The sequence below is a fragment of the Sciurus vulgaris genome, assembly GCF_902686455.1.
Source record: "Sciurus vulgaris genome assembly, chromosome: 10".
NCBI classification, from domain to species: Eukaryota; Metazoa; Chordata; class Mammalia; order Rodentia; family Sciuridae; genus Sciurus; species Sciurus vulgaris.
Genome location: NC_136470.1, coordinates 48,010,068 through 48,030,485, shown reverse-complemented (window position 1 = coordinate 48,030,485; position 20,418 = coordinate 48,010,068). Strand labels below are relative to the sequence as shown.

Below are 20,418 nucleotides of genomic sequence, written 5' to 3'. Positions count from 1 at the left end.
CATGTGAAAGATCTTACTTTTGTGATTGTTGTCTTTGGGTCTTCTTCCTGATTTGCTTCCCTGCAGGTTAGTAAATGATTGGATTTAGCCAAACATGCCAATTATCAGAAAATTCATTTTTCCTTTGATTCAGTAATCTTCACTGAAAGCCTCTATCATGTACCCCAAGCTGTAATTGCTGCTGGTGGTGCAAAGATGAAGACAGCCTCAGTCTTTGTCCAGGGATTAGACATTACAAAGTGATATATTTTGTAATTTTGTAATTCCATCAACAGAGCAATCTTACATACAGCATATGGTGTACTGAGAACATGTAATGGTCAACTGATCATTAAACAAACAAAACAGTGCTAATGAGGTTTGACTTGCAAAGGTCAAGGCAGTTTCTGTAAGGAATTGACAGTTGAATAAGATATAGAGGGGAATCAACTAGGTTAAGGGATAGTGGAAAAGCCAGGTTGAGACAGGAGCATATGCCAGTCTCCAAAGAGGGCTAGTGGTAAGAAGCCAATGTGGGCACAAGACAAGAGTTGAGAGAGGTGGGGCCAGACCCTTCAAGACCCCTTAGGCCACATTGAGGGCTTTGTTCTCAATCCTAAGAGCAGAAGGAAGCCATTAAGTGTTCTTACTTGAAAACTACCTCTTGTGTAGCCTAGGAACTTGGTCTTAATTAGAGGCACATTTTAGCTATTAATCAGAAATGTTAATTTCTAGATAGAAAATGTTAAAATTTGAGTTTTTATTTTCTTTAGAGCAGTGCCTCTTCAATTTAAGTGTGCCTCAGAATTACCTGTAGCATTTGTCAAAACAGATTCTTGAGTCCCCTCTTCAGGGATTCGGAAAGTCTTGGTAGGGTTGAATATCTTCTAAGTTCTCAAAAGATATTGATGCTGCAGGTTCTGTCTGTGGACCAGATTTTGAATGCAGTTAACTAGAACCACAGAATTACCTCACTTTTTTTTTTTTTTTTGGTCATTGTTTTCCTCATGTATAAATAGCAAAGGGTCATTTTTAGTTCTAATAATAACCAAGAAATTTTTTTGTGTGTTGTTGGAGCTATATTTTACAGAATCCACTCTATGAACATACAAATTTTACTTATCTATGTATGTTCTATATATAATGTGACTCCAGGAAGTGATGTAGTAGAAAACAGTATTGAGGAGTTACAGCTCCCAGAATCAAGACATATCAAATGAGAGAAATAGTTGTGATTAACAAAAAATTATAGTTTTTAGTAATGTTGAGAATTTGAAATTTAGATCAATATAATTTGAGATTCTGTAATAGTTGGTGTTTCAACAAGAGTAATAAATCTGTATATTATTGAATTTTTTTTTCCCCTAGATCTAATTACTTGTTTGGACACTGCATCCAATTTTTTGGAACCTGAGTTCAGGTATGACCATGTTAGTGACTGTGTGTATGTGCATGTGTGTGTGCATGCACACATTATTCTTTTACACTGAAGATTAATGCATAATGTGTGACACACAATCATTGTTTCAAGACTGGAAAATTAGAGATTATCAAAGCCATTTAATTGCTGTGTTTAAATTTTTGCTTTAATTGTAGCAAAGATATTCAAAATGAAATGCTTTAACAATAGAACTAGTTGCTTTCTAAAACCTGGCAAGAGTACTTATAAGAGTAGTAAAGCTATTTTTTTTTTTCCTCTTTTTTTCTTGAGAAAAGGAAAGGGAATGGTTTATGCCGTGTAGAAAATTTTTCAGTGTTCTTTCCCAAGTAGCATTTCACTACTATTTCTCTATTTTATTGACTTTGTTTTTTACTTAGACTAAGATTATCTTTTAATAATTTCCCATTTCTCATCTTCGCTAGTTTTCTAATGCTAGCACACAACTTCCAAGTGGCTTTCTAAAATGTGTATCTGATCTTTTACCTGCTTAAAAATCTTGAGAAACGTAGGATAAGAAGTTGTCCATATTCCTTAGTCTGGTCTTCAAAGTCTTGCACAAGTAGCCTGTGGGCCATTTTTCTAATCTTATCTATGTATATTATTTATTTATATTGCTTCTCAGTTCTCAGATCTTTTGCATAGGCTCACTTTATTCCCCTGTGCTTGACAAAAATTATTCTCATCTTTCAAGACCCATGTCACTGACCTCCTCCCAACCTGCTGTCACTCCTGTGTGGAAAGGATGCCCACTTCAACATCTGAGAGATCCTGGTCAACAGTAGTAACCCAGACATCAATTGGTAGACAGTCTGCTGGTCTCCCTCCACTTCTAGCTCCTTCACCACCACCCCAGCTTCCTCTCATGATTCTTTACGGTCTCTTCTTAGGAGCTAGAAATAACCTTTCTAAAAAAATATGTAAATCAGATTATGTGTGTATGCTGTCAAGGCCTTTACTGACTTCCTGTTATTACTTAGGAATGTATTTCATACCCCTTTCCATAACCCACAAATCCTCTGCAGGATGTGATCTCTGTCCATCTCTCTAACCTTCCTTTTGCTCACTGCACCAGCCATCCACCCTCAAAGACAAACACCAGGCTCTCCCGCCTCAGGGCATGCTTTTCCTAGTGATTGTTGTATATTGCCCACCTCTTACTTCTTCCAGTGACATCTGCCAGCTTACTCCTGAGGCTTCACTTCCTCAGAACCCTATTCCCTGAACTGTGCAGAGCCCTGTGTATGAGCACAGTCTTTGGCGTGCATCTGCCATTTACCAGCTCTGTGACATGGATACACAGTTCTTTATTTTCCTTCTTTGTAATGAGGATAAAAATAGCATTTACTATATAGGTTTCTTGTGTGGATTACTTGAAACACTTAGAGTGCTCCCTGGCACATAGCAAGGTTACTAAATGTTTGTATTACTTATATTCAATCAAAATTCTCTCAGTTATTTCAGAGTGCCTTTTCTTTATAGAAGAATCAAAATCTAAGTAGTTGTGCAAATATTGTTTTGATGCCTTTTTCTGTCACTAGAATATAAACTTTATGACTCCAGGGGCCATATTTGTTTGGGTGACCTCTGTAAACTCAGTTTCTAGCACAGACTATACTCAACAGACAATATAATAAGCATTCACATAAACCCGTGGAATATGATGAATACCTCTTATGGTCTGCCATTCATTATGAAGTAAAATGTGTACAAGTAAAGGATGTAGAATGTGAGAAAAATTTTGTAAATAGGGTGAAGACATGTTGAGTGTGTGTACTTGGAAGAAAGTCTGAAGGGCATTTGGGAGTAGTGGTTCTGTCAGTACCAGTAGTAAGGTGATACTAGTTACAGTGAGCTGAAACATGTATGTGTGATATTTTTGGTGTTTATCCCCAGAAAGTACAGTGTTATGTAATCTGTTCCTTGTTTTCATTTCCCAGTAAGTACTGCCCAGCTGGTTGTCTGCTTCCTTTTGCTGAGATTTCTGGAACAATTCCTCATGGATATAGAGACGTAAGTTGGATGTAGACTTAAATTTGTGATAAACTTTATTTTTTAACTTTAGGATAGTTAGATATGCAACTATTGTATATCTTTATTCTTTTATTTTAGGAGTATTTCTTTTTAGTGATATATAATGTTTATTTTTCTTCTGCTAAAAATGTGTTGTCCTATAGCAACAATAATGTTTTTTATGAGAAAACTACCCTTATCAACTGATTGAGGAAGTACAAGCATCTTGCTTATAAATTATCCCAAAAAATGAAAAATAAAAACTAATCTTTTCTTTTTCCCTTCCTCAAGTCCTCGCCATTGTGCATGGCTGGTGTGCATGCAGGAGTGGTATCAAATGTGTTAGGTGGCCAAATCAGTGTTGTAATTAGTAAAGGCATCCCATACTATGAAAGTTCTTTGGCTAACAACGTCACATCTGTGGTGTAAGTACATATGCTAATTATAATAAGCATGCTGGATGTGGGGGCTAGAAACTAGATAGATCTCAACAAATCAGTCCTCATGGTGTTCCTGAAATAACAAATGCAGTAAGCACTCAACTATTGTGTTCTTGATGTCTTAGTGTTTTCAGGACTATAGGTAGTATCATACTATTTTGACTTGTTCTACTTCAGTAAAGTAGTCATATGGAAGGGAAATTTGTTTCTTCTTTTCTAAATGTTGAAATATTCTGGAGTAAAAGTCTACGGTTTTTTCCCCAATCCTTACCATAAGAATCAGAAGGCAGAACTAAGCAAACCAGGATGGAGCAAGGATAATTGAAATACTTCAAATATAAAATAAATTTTGACATAAAGCAGAGATAGTATTATTAGGAATGTTCCTTTCACCCCAAGAAAATATTGAAGAATGTAATTTCATGGTCTCTACAGTATTCTACTGTTTTACAAAGCATAGACTAGGCATCAAATACAGGAGAAGTTGAAACATTAAGTAGAAATGTAATATTAGTAGACTGTTTTTATTAACATTGCCTCTTAGATAATCTTGGTCCAGCAGACAATAGTAAACCTCACTGAAGTCAGTTTCTCTTCCTAGACCAGATTCATAAGACAGGAGCACGACCCATTCCCAGAACAGGATAGAGGAGGAATTAGTGAACTTTCCATAAAGATCCATCTGCTAGCTACTTTAGACTTTAATGGGCCACATGTCTCTGTTACTTATTTTTGTTTGTTCATTTTAATTATTTACAACTTTTTAACCACATAAAAACCATTCTTAGCCCACTGACCATACAAAATAGGCCATGGATGGGCTGTCATTTGCCCAGCCATGGTGTGGAGTCAGCTACTTTTCTTTCTTTTAGGATCTTCTGCATGGTGTTGTATCCCTTCTTTTATTTCTTTACTCTGTTCTACCTCTAGAAAGAAGTGTTTGCATATGTGAATTCTGTCTTTCATACTTCTGAAAAAATACAGATAGATTCTGTCCTCTTGTAACAGTTTGAACATGGTATTAAGGGCAGGAGTCTGTGCTGACGATCTTATTCTTCCCAGTGCCCTGGAGTCTTACTACCTGTCACATGGCAAACTCCACACTTGTCTCATCTCCCATCCTCATCAGCTCACTCATTCTGCTCATTCCCTTGAAATCCAGATGCAGTGCTACATTCTAACACTGAAACTCACTCTCAGACATGTTGGTTGTCTATGCATGGTTCATATGTACTTTCACCAGAAACACAGAAAAGTTGCCACAGAAAAGTTTGGAGTCATTTTATTTCGTGTAAAAGAAAAGTACATACTAAAGGTTACATTGACATGTTTGCATAATCTTGTGAAATTGGGAGCTAGATACTTGTACAGAAAGTTGTTCATGCTGATTTCTAAAGTTGTTCTTCATAGAAATGAGACTAAGAACAATACCAGATGTCTAATTTTTAACCATGGAGTCATTTTAGTTTTTTAAATAAATGAAGAGAAAAAGTTCCACTAAGATAAATATGAGGAAATCATGTGTTATGTGTCATAAAAAATACCTTTCTCTCTTTCAGGGGACACTTATCTACAAGTCTTTTTACATTTAAGACAAGCGGTAAGACTTTCATGGACTTTATAATAATATAATGGGTATAATAACTAATATTTGGAGACAGGCATATCGGTCCATGTCTGTAATCCCAGCTATCCAGAGACTGAGGCAGGTGGATCACAAGTTTGAAGCCAACCAGGGCAACTTATGAACCCCTGTTTGAAAAACCCTGTTTGTGGAGATATAGCTCAGTAGTAGAGTAACCCCTGGTATAATCCCTAGTACTAGGAAAAAATAAATAAATGTACTAATATTTTTCAAACACTATGCCAACTGCTGTTTTTGTACTTTCTCACTTTCTTGTCATAACAAGATAAGTGCCTAATAACATCATAAACAAAATAAATTGCAGGCTCTGTATTACTCAGGAAATGATCTTGGAAGCAAAGAAGATTCCTTAGAGAAGGTGACTTAAACTTCTCTGAAGAAGGAATGAATTCATTCATAAAATATTTACTAAGTACCACTTCTCATTTTCCAGGCACTGTTCTGATGCTAGTGAGAACTCTCCTGCCCTCCTGTAGCTTACATTCTTGTATTGAGAGATTGACAAAGAGTAAATAAGTGATTGTTTATGGTGTACTATTTTAATCTAATAAAAATGTAGAAAAATAAGGCAGGGAAGGAGGATAGGAAATGCAGGAGGACTTGGTTTGAAGATTTTAGTAGAGTCAGGGTAGGCCTCATGGAGACTGACATACGAGCAAAAACCAGAAGGAAATAAAGGAGTGAGTTGCCCACTCATCTGGTGGGTGTCCTGGGAGAAGGAAATGTTATCTCCTTACACTAACAGTTATCGCTTGTAGATGAATATAGTCAGCCCTCTGTATCCATGGTTTCACATCTGCAGGTTGAAAATATTGGAGAAAAAAGTTGCATACTTAACTGAACTTGTACTGATTTTTTTCTTGTCATTATTCCCTAAGCAATACAGTATAACAACTATTTACATAGTACTTGTATTAGACATTGTAAGTAATTTGTAGGTTTCCTGATGTTACACAAAGATATAGTTCCAAGAAGCACTTGCCTAAGCAGACAGTTTGCAGTAAACAAGTTTGTAAAGATTTTTAATTTACATCTAGAAATCAAATTTACTTTCTTCTTCCTTTCAGGTTGTTATGGAACACTAGGGATGGAATCGGGTGTGATTGCTGATCCTCAAATAATAGCTTCATCTGTACTGGAGTGGACTGACCACACAGGGCAAGAGAATAGTTGGAAACCTGAGAAGGCCAGGCTGAAAAAGCCTGGTCCTCCTTGGGCTGCTTTGGTCACTGATGAGTATCAGTGGTTACAAATAGATCTGAATAAGGAAAAGAAGATAACAGGTTAAGAGACATAATTTTGTACAGCAATTGATTTATTTGGAAATCTGATGACATCTGAGATTTTTGTAGAAAATTTAAGTATATCGTGTCAGGTTTTTTATAACTGGCATAAATATGACTGGAGGTAGTTTTATAAAAGATGGCAAAGAACAGATTCAAAGTCAAAGGTCAAATGTTTTCTCTGATATGCAGAAGATAGAGCAAAGTAAGGGAAAATCGGGGGGGTCAGATCTCACAAAAACAGGAAAGAGCAGTGGAGTAGAGGAAGGAGATTGGAAGAGAGGAGGGATGGAAAGAGAGGAAATGTGAAATTAATTTGCCAAAATTATTGTGTGTACATATATAAATATACCACAATGAATTTCACCTTTATGTTTATCTATAAAGCACCAATTTCAAAACAAACAAACAGAAATCCAATAAATAGAAGGAAGATCAGTAGAGTAGAGGAAGGAGGGAAAGAGGAAGCACTGGGGACTGAAATGGAGCAAATTAAATTCCACTCATGAGCCAGGTTTGGTGGTGCACACCTGTAATCCCAGTGGCTCAGGAGGCTGAGGCAAGAGGATCATGAGTTCAAAGCCAGCCTTGGCCATTTAGTGAGGCACTTATCAACTCAGTGAGACCCTGTCTCTAAATAAAATTAAAAAGGGCTGGGGATGTGGTGCAGTGGTTAAGTACCCCTTGGTTCAATCCTCAGTACCAAAAAAAAAAAAAATTCCATACATGTATGATTATGTCAAAATGAACCCCACTATTAAGTATAGATATAATGTATTAATGGAAGCGTTTTTTAAAAGGTGCCAAAGGAGAGGAATTAGCATTTAATTCTTAATAGATTTTTTTCATGATAAAATCATTTAGAGCTTCAGTAGTGATGAGACACCTAAATAATCACCTCTTACATTCAATAAGAGAAATTTATGTTCAAAAAGAATCCATTTTAAGTGTTATAAATAACTAATATTTCATATGTGCTGAGCATAAATTTAATGATCAGAATAACTGGAATTGGTTTAGGTAATTTTGTTTAAAGATTTATTTTGCTTTAGTATCAAAAGTAATACCATTCATCATCTTTAATTTGTTTATTCCCAGGAGGGCATTCTTACTCAGAAGTTGAAATATTTTTTATAATGATAGGAACATATGCTGCCAGAATAGATAGTTTTTTCCTTACGTGTACCCATAATTCTGTCTCTTCAAAAGAACAAAACCAAGAAGTTAGTAACTACCATGATGAAAACTTGTATTTAGAAATGTAAATGAACCATGGACAAAAACGTTTGCACAGCACACCTTAGGTGTTTATGCTTTAATGTTGAATAAACTTTTGGAGTCAGGCCCTTTGCACTAATGGAAGCACTTTGTTCCTCAGGCATTGTAACCACTGGATCCACCATGGTGGAACACAATTACTATGTGTCTGCCTACAGAATTCTGTACAGTGATGATGGGCAGAAATGGACTGTGTACAGAGAACCCGGTATGGAACAGGATAAGGTAAAATTACTACCAAGGGATTTTTAAAAGACATTTAAAAAATGAACCTTTGACAAGAGTCACAGAAGCTCTCCTGTATTCAGTAGATGTAAAAGTTAAATGTCATTTTGTCTTACATTGCCCTCTTTTGGTTATTTTAGGTAGTATGAGTTATTGACTTTATCCTTTTGACTATTCTGTTTTTCTAGGTTCTTTTCGGTGATTAGTGTAGTCAATATTTACTAACTTTTGTCACTGCATTTTAAAATGAATTGTTTGGCCACTTGAGAAATTCTAAAGTAAGTCATAAATTCTTGTCTTTATAACACTTTTCTTATCAATCTCCAGATGACACTAATTTGTTCCCAGATTTCTACTGTGTAGGCAGGAGGGAGAAAACAAAAAAATTGAAGACTAAAGTGCATTTAAGACTTGGAAGGTCATTCCAAGATCATCTTACCAACTTTTATTTTAGAATACTTGTCTCTTTCCTACCTCAAGAATTTCTTTAACATCTAATGATTATTTTAAAAATTTTGTTTTAGTTAGCAAAAGATTATGAAGACGCCAGAATGAGCCAAAGGAGACATTAAGGTGTGAAGAGTAGACGAAAGTGGATCTCACTGGGTGTTTACCCCTTTCACTCAGGCTTCTTGCCTATGGCTACGAAAGGAATCTTTAAATGGAGGAGTCCCTATCCTCAAGGAACATAAATGCCTCCCATCTAGAATTGAAACTATGAGCACATTTTTTTCAGTTACAATTGCAATGAATTGTTTTTTTCAATAATATAATTGGTTTCAATAATAATAATTGGTTTCAATTATATAATTTTTTTAAATATATATAACTTGATATCTTCAGGTACTACTTTTCTCATCTCTCTCTGCAAATCTCCAAGAGCTTCCAGTTAACATTCACATAGATCCAAACTCTTCTGCTGCTAGTCAAGGCCTTCTCTCCTTTCTTCTTATTGATATCTTGTGAACTTCTTTGGTGAGCTCTCTCCCTGTTGAGGCAAATAGCAACATTGTCATATGTCTCTTCTGCTTCATGCCCCAAATTTGAGTATTCCACCATGAGCCACATCCATATTTAATTGGAATAAGTTGAATTTTTAAATTTAAGAATTGCCCATGCTTATATTATAAAAACTTCTAACAGCACTGAATTACATTTCTGAAAGAACTTTTTTTTTCCTTAATTTTTGAAAATTTCACTAGCTATAGAATTCTAGGTTGACTTTTTCCTTTCCAGTACTTTAAATACATTGGTCCACTGTTTTCTAACTTGCATTATTTTAAAAAGAATTTTTTTTTAGTTGTCTATGAACACAATATCTTTATTTTATTTGTTTATTTTTATGTGGTGCTGAGGATCGAACCTGGTGCTTCAAACCCAGTGCCTCACTCATGCTAGCCAAGTGTTCTACCACTGAGCTATACCCCAGCCCCTAACTTGTGTTATTTTTAATGAGAAATCTGCTATTAGTCTTATCTTTGTTACTCAATATGTAATATGTCTTTTCCTGTGGTTACAATTTAAGATTTCTAAGCAATTTGATTATGATGTGGTTTTGTAGAATTTTCTTCACAATTCTTCTGCTTGGGATTCTTTGAGTTTCTTGGATTTGTAAGCTGTGATTTGCATCAAATTCAGAAAATTATATGCCATTTTTTACATCAAATAGTTCCCATCCCCACTTCTAATTTAATGAATACTATGACCTTTGTGAAGATATTTCACAGTTCATTGGTGTACTGGTTTTTTGTTTTGTTTTACTTTTTAATTTTTTCTCTGAATGTTTTAGTTTGGAAAATTTCTGTTGTCTTCAAGTTTATTAATTCTACTTGTAGTGTCTAACTGCTATTGATTTTATCCAATGTATTTTATCTCTAATATTGTATTTCTCACTTCTTATTTTGTTTGAGGTTTTTAGAAGTTTTTTCATGTTTCTTCTCTGTCTTAGAAACATATGAAACATATAACTTTTTATATCTTTATTGACTTTATCATGTGTCATATCTAGATCTTTTGATATTTATTGATATTAAGGCTCATATTTTACATGCCTGATAATTTTTGATCAGATGTGCCACCATTATGCCATTGTTTTGTACTGGATTTTTCTTATTACTCCCTTATGTATTTTTGAGCTTTATTCTGTAATGTAGTTAAACTATTAGAAAACAATTTATTCTCTTCAAGGCTTGCTTTTAAGCTTTGTTAAGGCCTGAGCAGGCTTTAGTTCTAATTTTTCCCTCACTATTGAGACGATACTGTTCTAATTCCTCAACCCAATGTCCCCATGTATTGTCAAGTTTCTCCAGTCTACATATTGACAACGTGAGGTGTTCTCATACCTGTGTATCCATAAGCATTCTGCTGGCTCCTAGTTCATTTCCTGGCCACAGTTGTTTTTTACATGCAGTTAAAGATTTAAATGAAAACCCCTTATAGATCCTAGAAGTCAATCTGTCTTACTCTTACCATATTCCTTCTTTCCTTAACTGTGCCCTACAGATTCCAACTGCATGTTGGATTGAGCTCTGTCTCCTCAGTTCAGTAACCATCACACTTTGTGTGGGATCTTTCTCCCTTCCACGTCTGGAAACGCTCTCCAGACAGAACTGGTGCGATAGCAGGACTTCCTTGTTTGTTTCTGTTCTCCCAGTGATTATTCACCTATGCCACCTATCAACCAGTGACTGAGAACCACTCCTTCTGTGTTTTATCCAGATTTTCACATTTAAAACTCAAGGATGAGTCTAATCCCTATTACTCTATCATAAACAGAAGTAAAGAATCTCACACTGAATTATATAAAACACTAGTCCTTTATCTCACATTTTCCCATCTGCTCTCTCACCTTCTCCCCGAGGAATTGGTGTTTTCATTTTCACACCTCTTCTAAGTTTGCATATGTGCATGAGCACTTGCATATAGGTGGAGAGAAAATTTGGTTTTATTTTCAAAAAATGGAATTTATATATCTACAAATTTGCTATCATGTTATTGTCTAATATTTTGCCATATTTATATCTGGTAATATCCAAGAAAATTTAAGTTCCTTGGGGAGTAGGGACTTTGACTTTCCTTTCTATTTTATATTAGTCACATCTTACAAAGCTCCCTATATACACAGGGATTCTCAGTAAATGATCATAGTTTAAACATAAAAAAAAACTTACTCATTGTTTATGGAATTATTTTGAGATGACAGTGTATAGTAAGATCTTAGTAATAGTTTTTATATTCTAAAATGGTGTTCTGCTATATATGGTTCCTGTTCCATTAATAAAATAAGACTGCAAATAATTGCTTTATATATTACTTAATATCTAAGAAAATCATGGAAGTTTACAAGTGTGGAGATTTTTATAACTTCAAAGTACATATTTTAAAAAATGAAGGTTATTGACATATCTTAGAGGTTTATAATCTAATTCTTTGATAATCAACCAAGAAGAAATAGCTATGATACTTGGAAATAACTTAAGAAATTAAACATTTACTTGTTCTCACCTTAGCTACTATTGTCTACTTATTAATGGTCTTTAGCAACTGCTAATTGATATGACCTGAGGGAACTTTTTAGGGTTTTGGAGCTCTCTACTTAAATCAGAAGATCCAAATTCAAGTCACAGCCTTGTCATTGAGTAGCTAATGCAGTCTGTTTACATTTTGAGTCACAGTTTCCTGTGTCCTGCCTATTTTGTCATGAAAGCATCTGAGTGTTAAGTACATGAAAATGCTTTTTAAATAATTAAGGGCTCTTCTAGTGTAAAGATACTATCATTATTTGCTTGACATAGTTGAGGGAATGAGATTGTCACCTAAAATCATACTTTTACCTAAGGATTATTTATATAATGTGGTTTAGTTGTGACCATTAAATTAGGCATGAAGCAGTGTTTCAAAGTTACTTTTCTGGCTCACATAAAAACCAGTACTGAACACTGGGATTACGATATGGGAACTGCATTGGTGGAGTTTATCCAGTAGGTGGAGGTGTATATCTGTTATGTGCTTGCTTGCATATGTTCATTTTAGCCTGTTTGTTGAAAATACAGTTATAAAAAGTATATAAGCAAAGCATTCCCTCTGTGACTTTGTATCATCTATTATTTTTTACTTTAAAAATAAAATCAATACATTTCAGTCACTGGTAATTCTGTAGAACCAGAATTATTATAGTGAGCAGTCTCACTACAACTGAATCCTTTTCCCATATTAAATCATTTTGTATGCAGTATTCTCCTTTTATAAATATTTAATGAAAAATGTATAACTTAACTTTTTCCAAATTGATTAACTTGTTTTCTTAGAAATTAGCTCTTATTGTTACATTTTGAGGATATTGTTTAAGGTCCATAGCAGAAAGCAAGTGTAGGTGAAGTGATTTAGGTTTGACCTCTGTTGAGTTAAGTACCAACTTTTCTCTTTTTTTAAAGATATTTCAAGGAAACAAAGATTATCACCAGGACGTGCGTAATAACTTTTTGCCACCAATTATTGCACGTTTTATTAGAGTGAACCCTACTCAATGGCAGCAGAAAATTGCCATGAAAATGGAACTTCTTGGATGTCAGTTTATTCCTAAAGGTAAAGAGACAGTGTGTTTCAAAAATGTTATTTTTGCTAGTTTTTTAAAAATATTTTTAACTTACACATAATAATTATACATATTTGTAAAGTACATGTACCCCATACATTTCAATACACGTATGTAATGGGAAATGATCAGATGAGGATAATGGACATCTGTTACCTCAGACATGGTTCTTTGTGTTGGGATCATTCACTGACCTCTCTACTAGGAATTGTTAATTTAAAGGAGTTATGTTACTCTTAAAGAAAGTAATTAATAATCATGTTTTTAAAAACTTAATTATAATACCTTGTTAACTGGATTTTTAAAGGTAAATAGTTTTTCTATTAGAAAGTTACATATGAGAATGTTTTCCAAAATTACAATGAAAGAGGAAGTAACATCACTCTCATGGCATATAATATATTGAGATTGCTTGCCAAAGCTAGTCTCAATAATTTTTTATCAGGTCTCATGTACTATAATATACCATAAGTATTAAAAGTAACCTTAGCATAAGTACCTCTTTGTTTGAATTATTTAAAAATGGGAATGACCTCTCTTAATATTTTAATGTTTACTCTCATATCCCCCACAGCTAGAACAGTACTTGACATATAATTGGCTCTCCATGAATATTAATCAAATAAGTATGTCAAATTGTGGTGACACCTATATAGTTTTGAAGTTCAACATCATTCTGCTCCCCAACATTCTCCTTCCTAAGATTGTTTTTAGATGATTTGATTATTTTAATCTGAAAAGCTCTAGTCCATGTGTGCATTTTATGCAGAGTACAGTATTTAAACTTTTGATATATTCTCTCTGAGATTTAAAATCTCTGTAAAATTAAGTACTTCAGGAAATGTCAAAGACATTTAACATTACTCTTTTTAACTATGCTCTTTAAAAGCACAATGTACAAACTTTTCCAAACCTCTTTTCAAGGTCGTCCTCCAAAACTTACTCAGCCTCCACCTCCTCGGAACAGCAATGACCTTAAAAATACTACAGCCCCTCCCAGAATAGCCAAAGGTATGCCTACTTTAATGTGAGAATGTGATATTTCCTGGATTTGTGCTGTAATTTTTCATAAATAAATTTGAAACATTATAAATTTATCTTAAATCATGTTGGTATAGATTAAAAAAATAAATTTCAAAACTTTTTTCAGGTCGTGCCCCCAAATTTATTCAACCACTACAGCCTCGAAGTAGCAATGAATTTCCTGCACAGACAGAACAAACAACCACCACTCCTGATATCAAAAATACTACTGTAACTCCACATGTAACCAAAGGTATGCAAATGCAAAAACAGATACCTACTGCTTAGGAGTGTTTTGTTTGTTCAGCAGACTTTCCAGCTTTTAAGCCTTTGGTTTCTTCCTCTCCAACAAAAGAGTTAATTTCCCTCCTTAAAGGAAAGACAGACAGTACTCATCTAACCCTTTGGCACCATGTAAAATTGTTATTCATGTATTTAGAGCTGGGTACTGTTTTGTAGGCCTCCTTTATGATATTTCCTCCTTTCAGCTACACATTGGTCTCAGGCTTAGACATATAGTACTTCTAGAAAGTACTAAAACCATAGCCAAATACCACTCACTTTGAATTAATTAAAAATGAGGATAACTTATTAGTGTATTATGTTAATTTTTGTATCCCCCCAAATAACCAGGCCTTTGTAAATAGGAAATCAGGTTTTTTTGCCCCTCATTATGCATTCATTTGCTGGATAGGGAACTTGTTGGTAGAAGGGAAAACAAAAACAAAATTTGGGGGTAGTAAAATCGTGCTTTTTAAAAATACTCAGTTAACACAATCATTTAAAAAAAAAACTTTAGTCTTTTGTATTTTAAATGTTTATTTCCAATTACATTGTTTTTCAAATTGCATGTACAAATGTATTAGAATTTACTTTCAAATAGTGTTACCAATGATAAGTAAAATTAAATCTTACATTAAAATATTAACATGATGTAATTTTACATTCAAATATACAAAACATTTAAAATGTACAAAATAGTAGTTCTTACTAATTTTTGAAAAACAAAATTTCAGTTGCATTCAGGAAGGAAATGTCAATATGATTATGGAATTAATATCAGTGCTGACAGATGGAAAGCGTACTCATTTTTAGGAAAGTGCAGAGCAGAGCAATCAGTTCACGCAGAGTAACTTGTGCAATGGAGAACGTTAGTCATTCTGTCTGATTTTCTAAAAATTTTCCTGGACTCAAGATGAATTTCTCCCTCTGTCCATATAACAGTTTTTTTCTTGTCTTCTGAACCATTTTCACAATTTTATTCTTATGCTACAGGAAAAGCTAGAGAAGCAAGAGTTTTCAGAAGCAAGAAATCAGAGCTTCTACCATTTTGTAGAAGGCATGTACATCTGCCAAGATGGAAGAACATTCATTTAAAAGTGTTAATCATCTTAAAGTCTGTTTATAGAATCTCAAAATCTCAAGCCTAAATGTATATACTTAAAGTCTTTTATTCTAAAGTAGGATCTGTGTAAGCTTAAAAAGAATAACAAAGAATGGGTTGGACTTCTTAATTCAAGACTTTTGTCTTCTTTTCTTCGGGATGGTGGTCTGTGAATTTTTTTTTTTTTTTTTTTTTAACCCAAGCTGATGTTGTAAGGCCTCTGATTCATTTACACTGCATCCATGTAAACCTAATTGTTTTCTCCAGTTTCACAAACTTTTTAGGGTAAAAATACATTTGCTTTTCTGAATTGAGTGCTTCCTAGCCTGACTCAAGATTTTGTTTTTTTTAAATGCACCTCTCATCCTCCATGTTTACAACTAGACGGAGAGTGATTGGAGGAAAGCATGTCAGGATCAGATGCGTGCTGTCAGTCTATCAGATTTCCCTAGTGAGCCTTTCATTGTATTCTCAACTGGAGCTATTTTAAACCCTCTCCATATTTTTCAAACACTTGACCGAGAGATCTTCACATAGTCACAGTTACCTCTCCAGCTTTACATGGAAAGTAGAAGCCCATTAGAAGGAAACTCCCTTCCTGAGGAGTCTACAGACTTATTTGTGTTCTCTGTTCACTGCATTGATAAAGGGGGGGTTTCCTTATGCTGCCCAAGGCTGATCACATCACCTCTGCCTTGATGCCTGCCCATCCACTGACTTATGAGAGCGCTGATATTGAATATCTTTTACTTGTCTTCTGTTGTAATACTCTTGCCTCCCTTTTGAATACAATTTTAAGCAGTAAAGATGATGTTACAAGTTAGACTCATCAGTGTCTGGCTCTTAGTCCCTAGTGAATATCAGCACTTGCTGCTAGTGTCATCCTCATGGTTAGGAGGGGATTGTAGGTCGAAGAAACTAATATTCCATATGACCTTGGACAGACCTCTTTCTGTATCTATGCACACAATTCCTCATGTTGGGTGAGATAAAGGCATTAATGACCTCTTAAGTCCCTGCTAGCATTATGTCCATTTCTGACCTTTGGTGACACATTCTGCCATTATGACATCATTTTCAATTGCTAGATTATGTTACTACTGTAAAGAAGATACCATGATTCACTTATTCCCTCTCATCATTGAATATTCAAATTCTTACCAGTTTATCACTCTTATACAGAAGTAGGAATGAACATCTTTAAAGATATAGCTTTTAATGTCTTCTTAATTTCTTCCCAAGAGTAAATTCTAGATGAGGAATTGCTAACTATAATAGGTTTTTATACATATTGCCCTAAAATATCAATCAGATAGTATCAGTTTACATTCACATTTAAAAATTGAAAAATGTACCTATTTTCTGGCATATGCAACAGTTTTTTTAACTATTTGCCAATTTGGTAAGCAAAAATAGTATCTTGTGTTTTAACTTATGTTTCTTTGATTACAAGTGAGGCTAATGTTTAATGCTTATTTGTATTTTTTAATGTGCTGTTAATTGATTTTCATTGTTTTTTATTGTTTGCTTTTGACTTATAAAGTCCTATCATATATTAATTCTTTAACCCTTTAACATATGCAGAAAATATATTTGCCCAGTTCATCATTTGTCTTTCAATTTTTATTGGTGATTTAAAACTTATGAAAATTATGAAAACTTATGAAAAACATACAAACATGGAATGAATAGTGTAGAGAATGCCCACGGATCTGTGACAGCTTCTGCAATTGTCAGCTCTTCCCAGTCTTGTTTCCATAGTGATGTGTGAGGTACTTTTTAAGATAGGAAAGTATTGAATGTTGTATTGTTTAAACCTTTCAGTCTTTTCTCTTGTGATTTCTGCCTTTAGTGCTATAGTGGGTTTTTTTTGTTTTTGTTTTTATAATTTCAGATGTAGCATTGGCTGCAGTTCTTGTCCCTGTGCTAGTCATGGTCCTCACTACACTTATCCTCATATTAGTGTGTGCTTGGCATTGGAGAAACAGGTTAGTACAGAGCTAATTCAGCTGACTGTTCTGGAGGTCGGGGGGCGGACATTCCAAAATGAAATAGAAACTTTTAAGAAGATAAACCACATAGAGTGCAATTCACCTATTTGAGAGTGAGAGTTAGGGTAGTCATTAAGAATAAAAATTACATGTTTCTCCTTTATTCCCATTAAAAACTAGTAAGTTGCGGGCTGGGGAGATAGCTCAGTTGGTAAAGTGCTTGATTTACAAGTACAGGGCCCTGGGTTTGATCCCCAGCACCGCAAAAAAAAAAAAAAAAAAAAAAAAAAAAAGAGTAAGTAAGTTTAATTCTGTAGTTACTAAGAAAGATGGGAAGAGACAGCAGGATGTATTAAGCCAGACAGAAACACTGTTTCTAGGGAATGGGAAGACATAAAAGGAGAGATGTTTCACAGTAGAATTGAAAGGATAAATGACTGGATATCTACTAAGAAAGAAAGGAAGGATTTAGGAAATCTGAGGTTTCTGACTTTTTTCAGTTATACTAGTAGTAATGACATGAGTAGAGATAACAGAAGGGACAAGTTTGGTGGAAAAAAAGGATGACTTCACTTGTTTAGCTATTTAACAAACATTTCCAGATTTTAGTGTTACTGTGTGCCAAGTATTGAGTCAAGAGCTGGGGAGTCCAATGATGAATCCCAAAGCTTACGGACCAGAAGACATTAATTACAGTACTGAAAACTGTCAGCCACGGCCTACCAGAGAATCCATGCCATAGGAGGAAGCTGGAGAAGCATGTAGATCCAGGATGCATAGTGTTGGGAAGGCAGAACAGAGCCCAGTGTGAGGGTGGTAGGGAAAGGAAGAAGGGGAGAGGGTTTTGGCAAAATACAGAGAGGAGAATGATGATGAATTCAGTAAACTGAACAAAAGTAATAATAATGATAACAGCAGCATAAATAATTTGCCCAAGGTCACTGGCTAGTACTGGAAAAGTGGGGTGGGTATTGGAGCAGGCATAGGATCGTGAGTTTTTATCCACTGCTGCCAACAAAGGTATACCAAATGAATAAAGAATAATCCACCGATGGAAGCACAGGGCCTGAAGGTGAGGATGGGGGAGCAGAATTGTTGAGAGTCAGGGTCAGGTCCTGAGATCAGTTTAGACTGGTGTCTAAAGGACCCTTGGATATTTAGACTCCCCAGAGGAGTTGGAACACATGCCTGGAGTATAGGACAAAGGGGTTGAACTGGAGAATTGGAATTATTACTAAGAATGTAGTTGAAATTGCAGCGATTAGCTTCATGACAGAGTAAAGGAGAGCAGATGCCATTAAGGAACTGTGGAAAATAGGAAAGAGTGAATAAAAATAAAACAACTTTAATTTATTTAATCATTAACCCATGCCAACCACTGTTCTAAGCACTTTTATGAAATGAATAAATAACTTGAAACTTTGCCACTTGAAATTTGGTATGTAGAATCCTTTGTAGTACACCCTTGGTAATACTCATACCATTAATTTTTGTCCTAACCATTTAAGATGTTTTAACTTCATTTAGAAAAGATTATTGATATTTTAAAAAAATTTTACAATAGAGGATTTTCAGGGAGAAATTGGTTTAATAGACAATCTTATTACTTATTTTCCATTCAAGTTTTGATTAACAATTTCAACACATAAATTTCTCTTACACAAATTTACATTGTGCTTTATTTTGAATTACTGAAATATAAATATAACCAGTCTTTAAAACGAGAAAGCATTTAATATTAACAATAAAAACCTAGTGTTATACCAGGTATTTCCTAGTAGGAAAAGCAAATGACTTGAGTTCTTTAAAAAAAGCCACTTTTGTGATACTGAGAAAATCAAATAGCTACCTTACGCTCATTTGTAGACTAATTTTTGCTCTCCTTATCCTGCAGAGCAAGCTAGTTTAATTAAATTAGAGTTACATACTTGAATCAGAAAATATCCTTTCATTTGTTGTCCTTTTCTTTGTAAAAAGGCTCTTTCTAAATATAATTAACAGATTTCTTTTAGGGAGAACAAATCAGAATCCTGTCCAGAAGACTGGGAAGCATCTTGTTAGTTGTGCCTGGGACTTTCACCTTCCCAGGGACTCTACAGTGCCTCCCCTCCCTCTGCCACTTGTCACTATTAGCATTAGCATCAATTTATGCTGGAATGGGGCGGGGGGATGAAATCTGTTCAATTAAGGGTATAGTATACTTTAAACTTCTCTGGGGTGAAGGGCAGTGGAAGAAAAGTAGGAAGTAGGAAAAACATGCAAAATTGAAAACCAGAAAATGGTTTTCTAGTTCTGTGAATTTTGTGGCTTCATTGATCAAAATTTCATTGATGAAATTTATATTTGAAACCAAAACAGACCTAAAGCAACTTACTAATAATAGCCTATCCATCAGGGCTGAGTCTGAGTTTTTTAATATTTTTATTTCCTTTATCACTTTCAAGTGGATAATATGTGGGTAACAATATAACTTTAATTTATTTAAAGAGTCCAGAATTTGTAATCCACAACTCTGGAAATTTTGAAAGTCAAATGAAACAGAGGACCTTCTCAGAACAAGTAGAAATGTGAACTCTTGACTAATTATTCATTCTAGAGATTATGCTGTAGTTTCAGATATTACTTTCCAGAGAATTAATTCTCTTTACCTTTTTTATTTTTCTTTTCCCCCTGTATTTTTCCAGAAAGAAAAAAACTGAAGGCACCTATGACTTGCCTTATTGGGACCGGGCAGGTAACTCCTTGCATCTCTCTTCTGTCAAAGGGAGATCCCTTCTCTGCAGGTGGCAGTAGTGAGAAAGCATGGTTCTCTGGCCCACATAACCACCCCCCATCACTGTTAGAAAAGTGGCATTCCTCTTTTCGCTGGTTTTTATTCTTCTGCAAAGTCTCTTCTAGTTAGTAAATAATGAAATTAAAGTGCAAATTTCTCATAACACTTGCACTGTTCTTTTTCTTCTGAAGCACTTGTCTGCTTTGTCCTATGTCCCCAGTTTCTCTTGAGGAGACCAGCATTCTGTGTGGCCTATGTAAGCTTGAGTAAGAAACAAAGGACCATGGTCCCTTTAATAGTATGTGCATGTCACTCTGCCAAGTGAAGTCCAACAGTGTAGGAGTTCATGAGG

The 20,418-nt window shown here is 34.7% G+C and overlaps 1 protein-coding gene across 3 annotated transcripts in view; it reads left to right on the top strand.

Moving 5' to 3' along the window:
- The window catches only part of DCBLD2 (discoidin, CUB and LCCL domain containing 2), a 91,561-nt gene that overhangs the window by 66,411 nt on the left and 4,732 nt on the right, over positions 1-20,418 (top strand). The window contains exons 4-14 of one of the 3 annotated variants that reach the window (XM_079100539.1): positions 1,348-1,399; positions 3,358-3,430; positions 3,722-3,855; positions 5,430-5,470; positions 6,583-6,798; positions 8,177-8,301; positions 12,735-12,885; positions 13,820-13,906; positions 14,046-14,171; positions 17,197-17,290; positions 19,978-20,027. In XM_079100539.1, the coding sequence (XP_078956665.1) occupies positions 1,348-1,399; positions 3,358-3,430; positions 3,722-3,855; positions 5,430-5,470; positions 6,583-6,798; positions 8,177-8,301; positions 12,735-12,885; positions 13,820-13,906; positions 14,046-14,171; positions 17,197-17,290; positions 19,978-20,027 (1,149 nt within the window). The remainder of the gene's footprint in view (positions 1-1,347; positions 1,400-3,357; positions 3,431-3,721; positions 3,856-5,429; positions 5,471-6,582; positions 6,799-8,176; positions 8,302-12,734; positions 12,886-13,819; positions 13,907-14,045; positions 14,172-17,196; positions 17,291-19,977; positions 20,028-20,418) is intronic. The other 2 variants (XM_079100540.1, XM_079100541.1) reach the window with 2 other exon arrangements.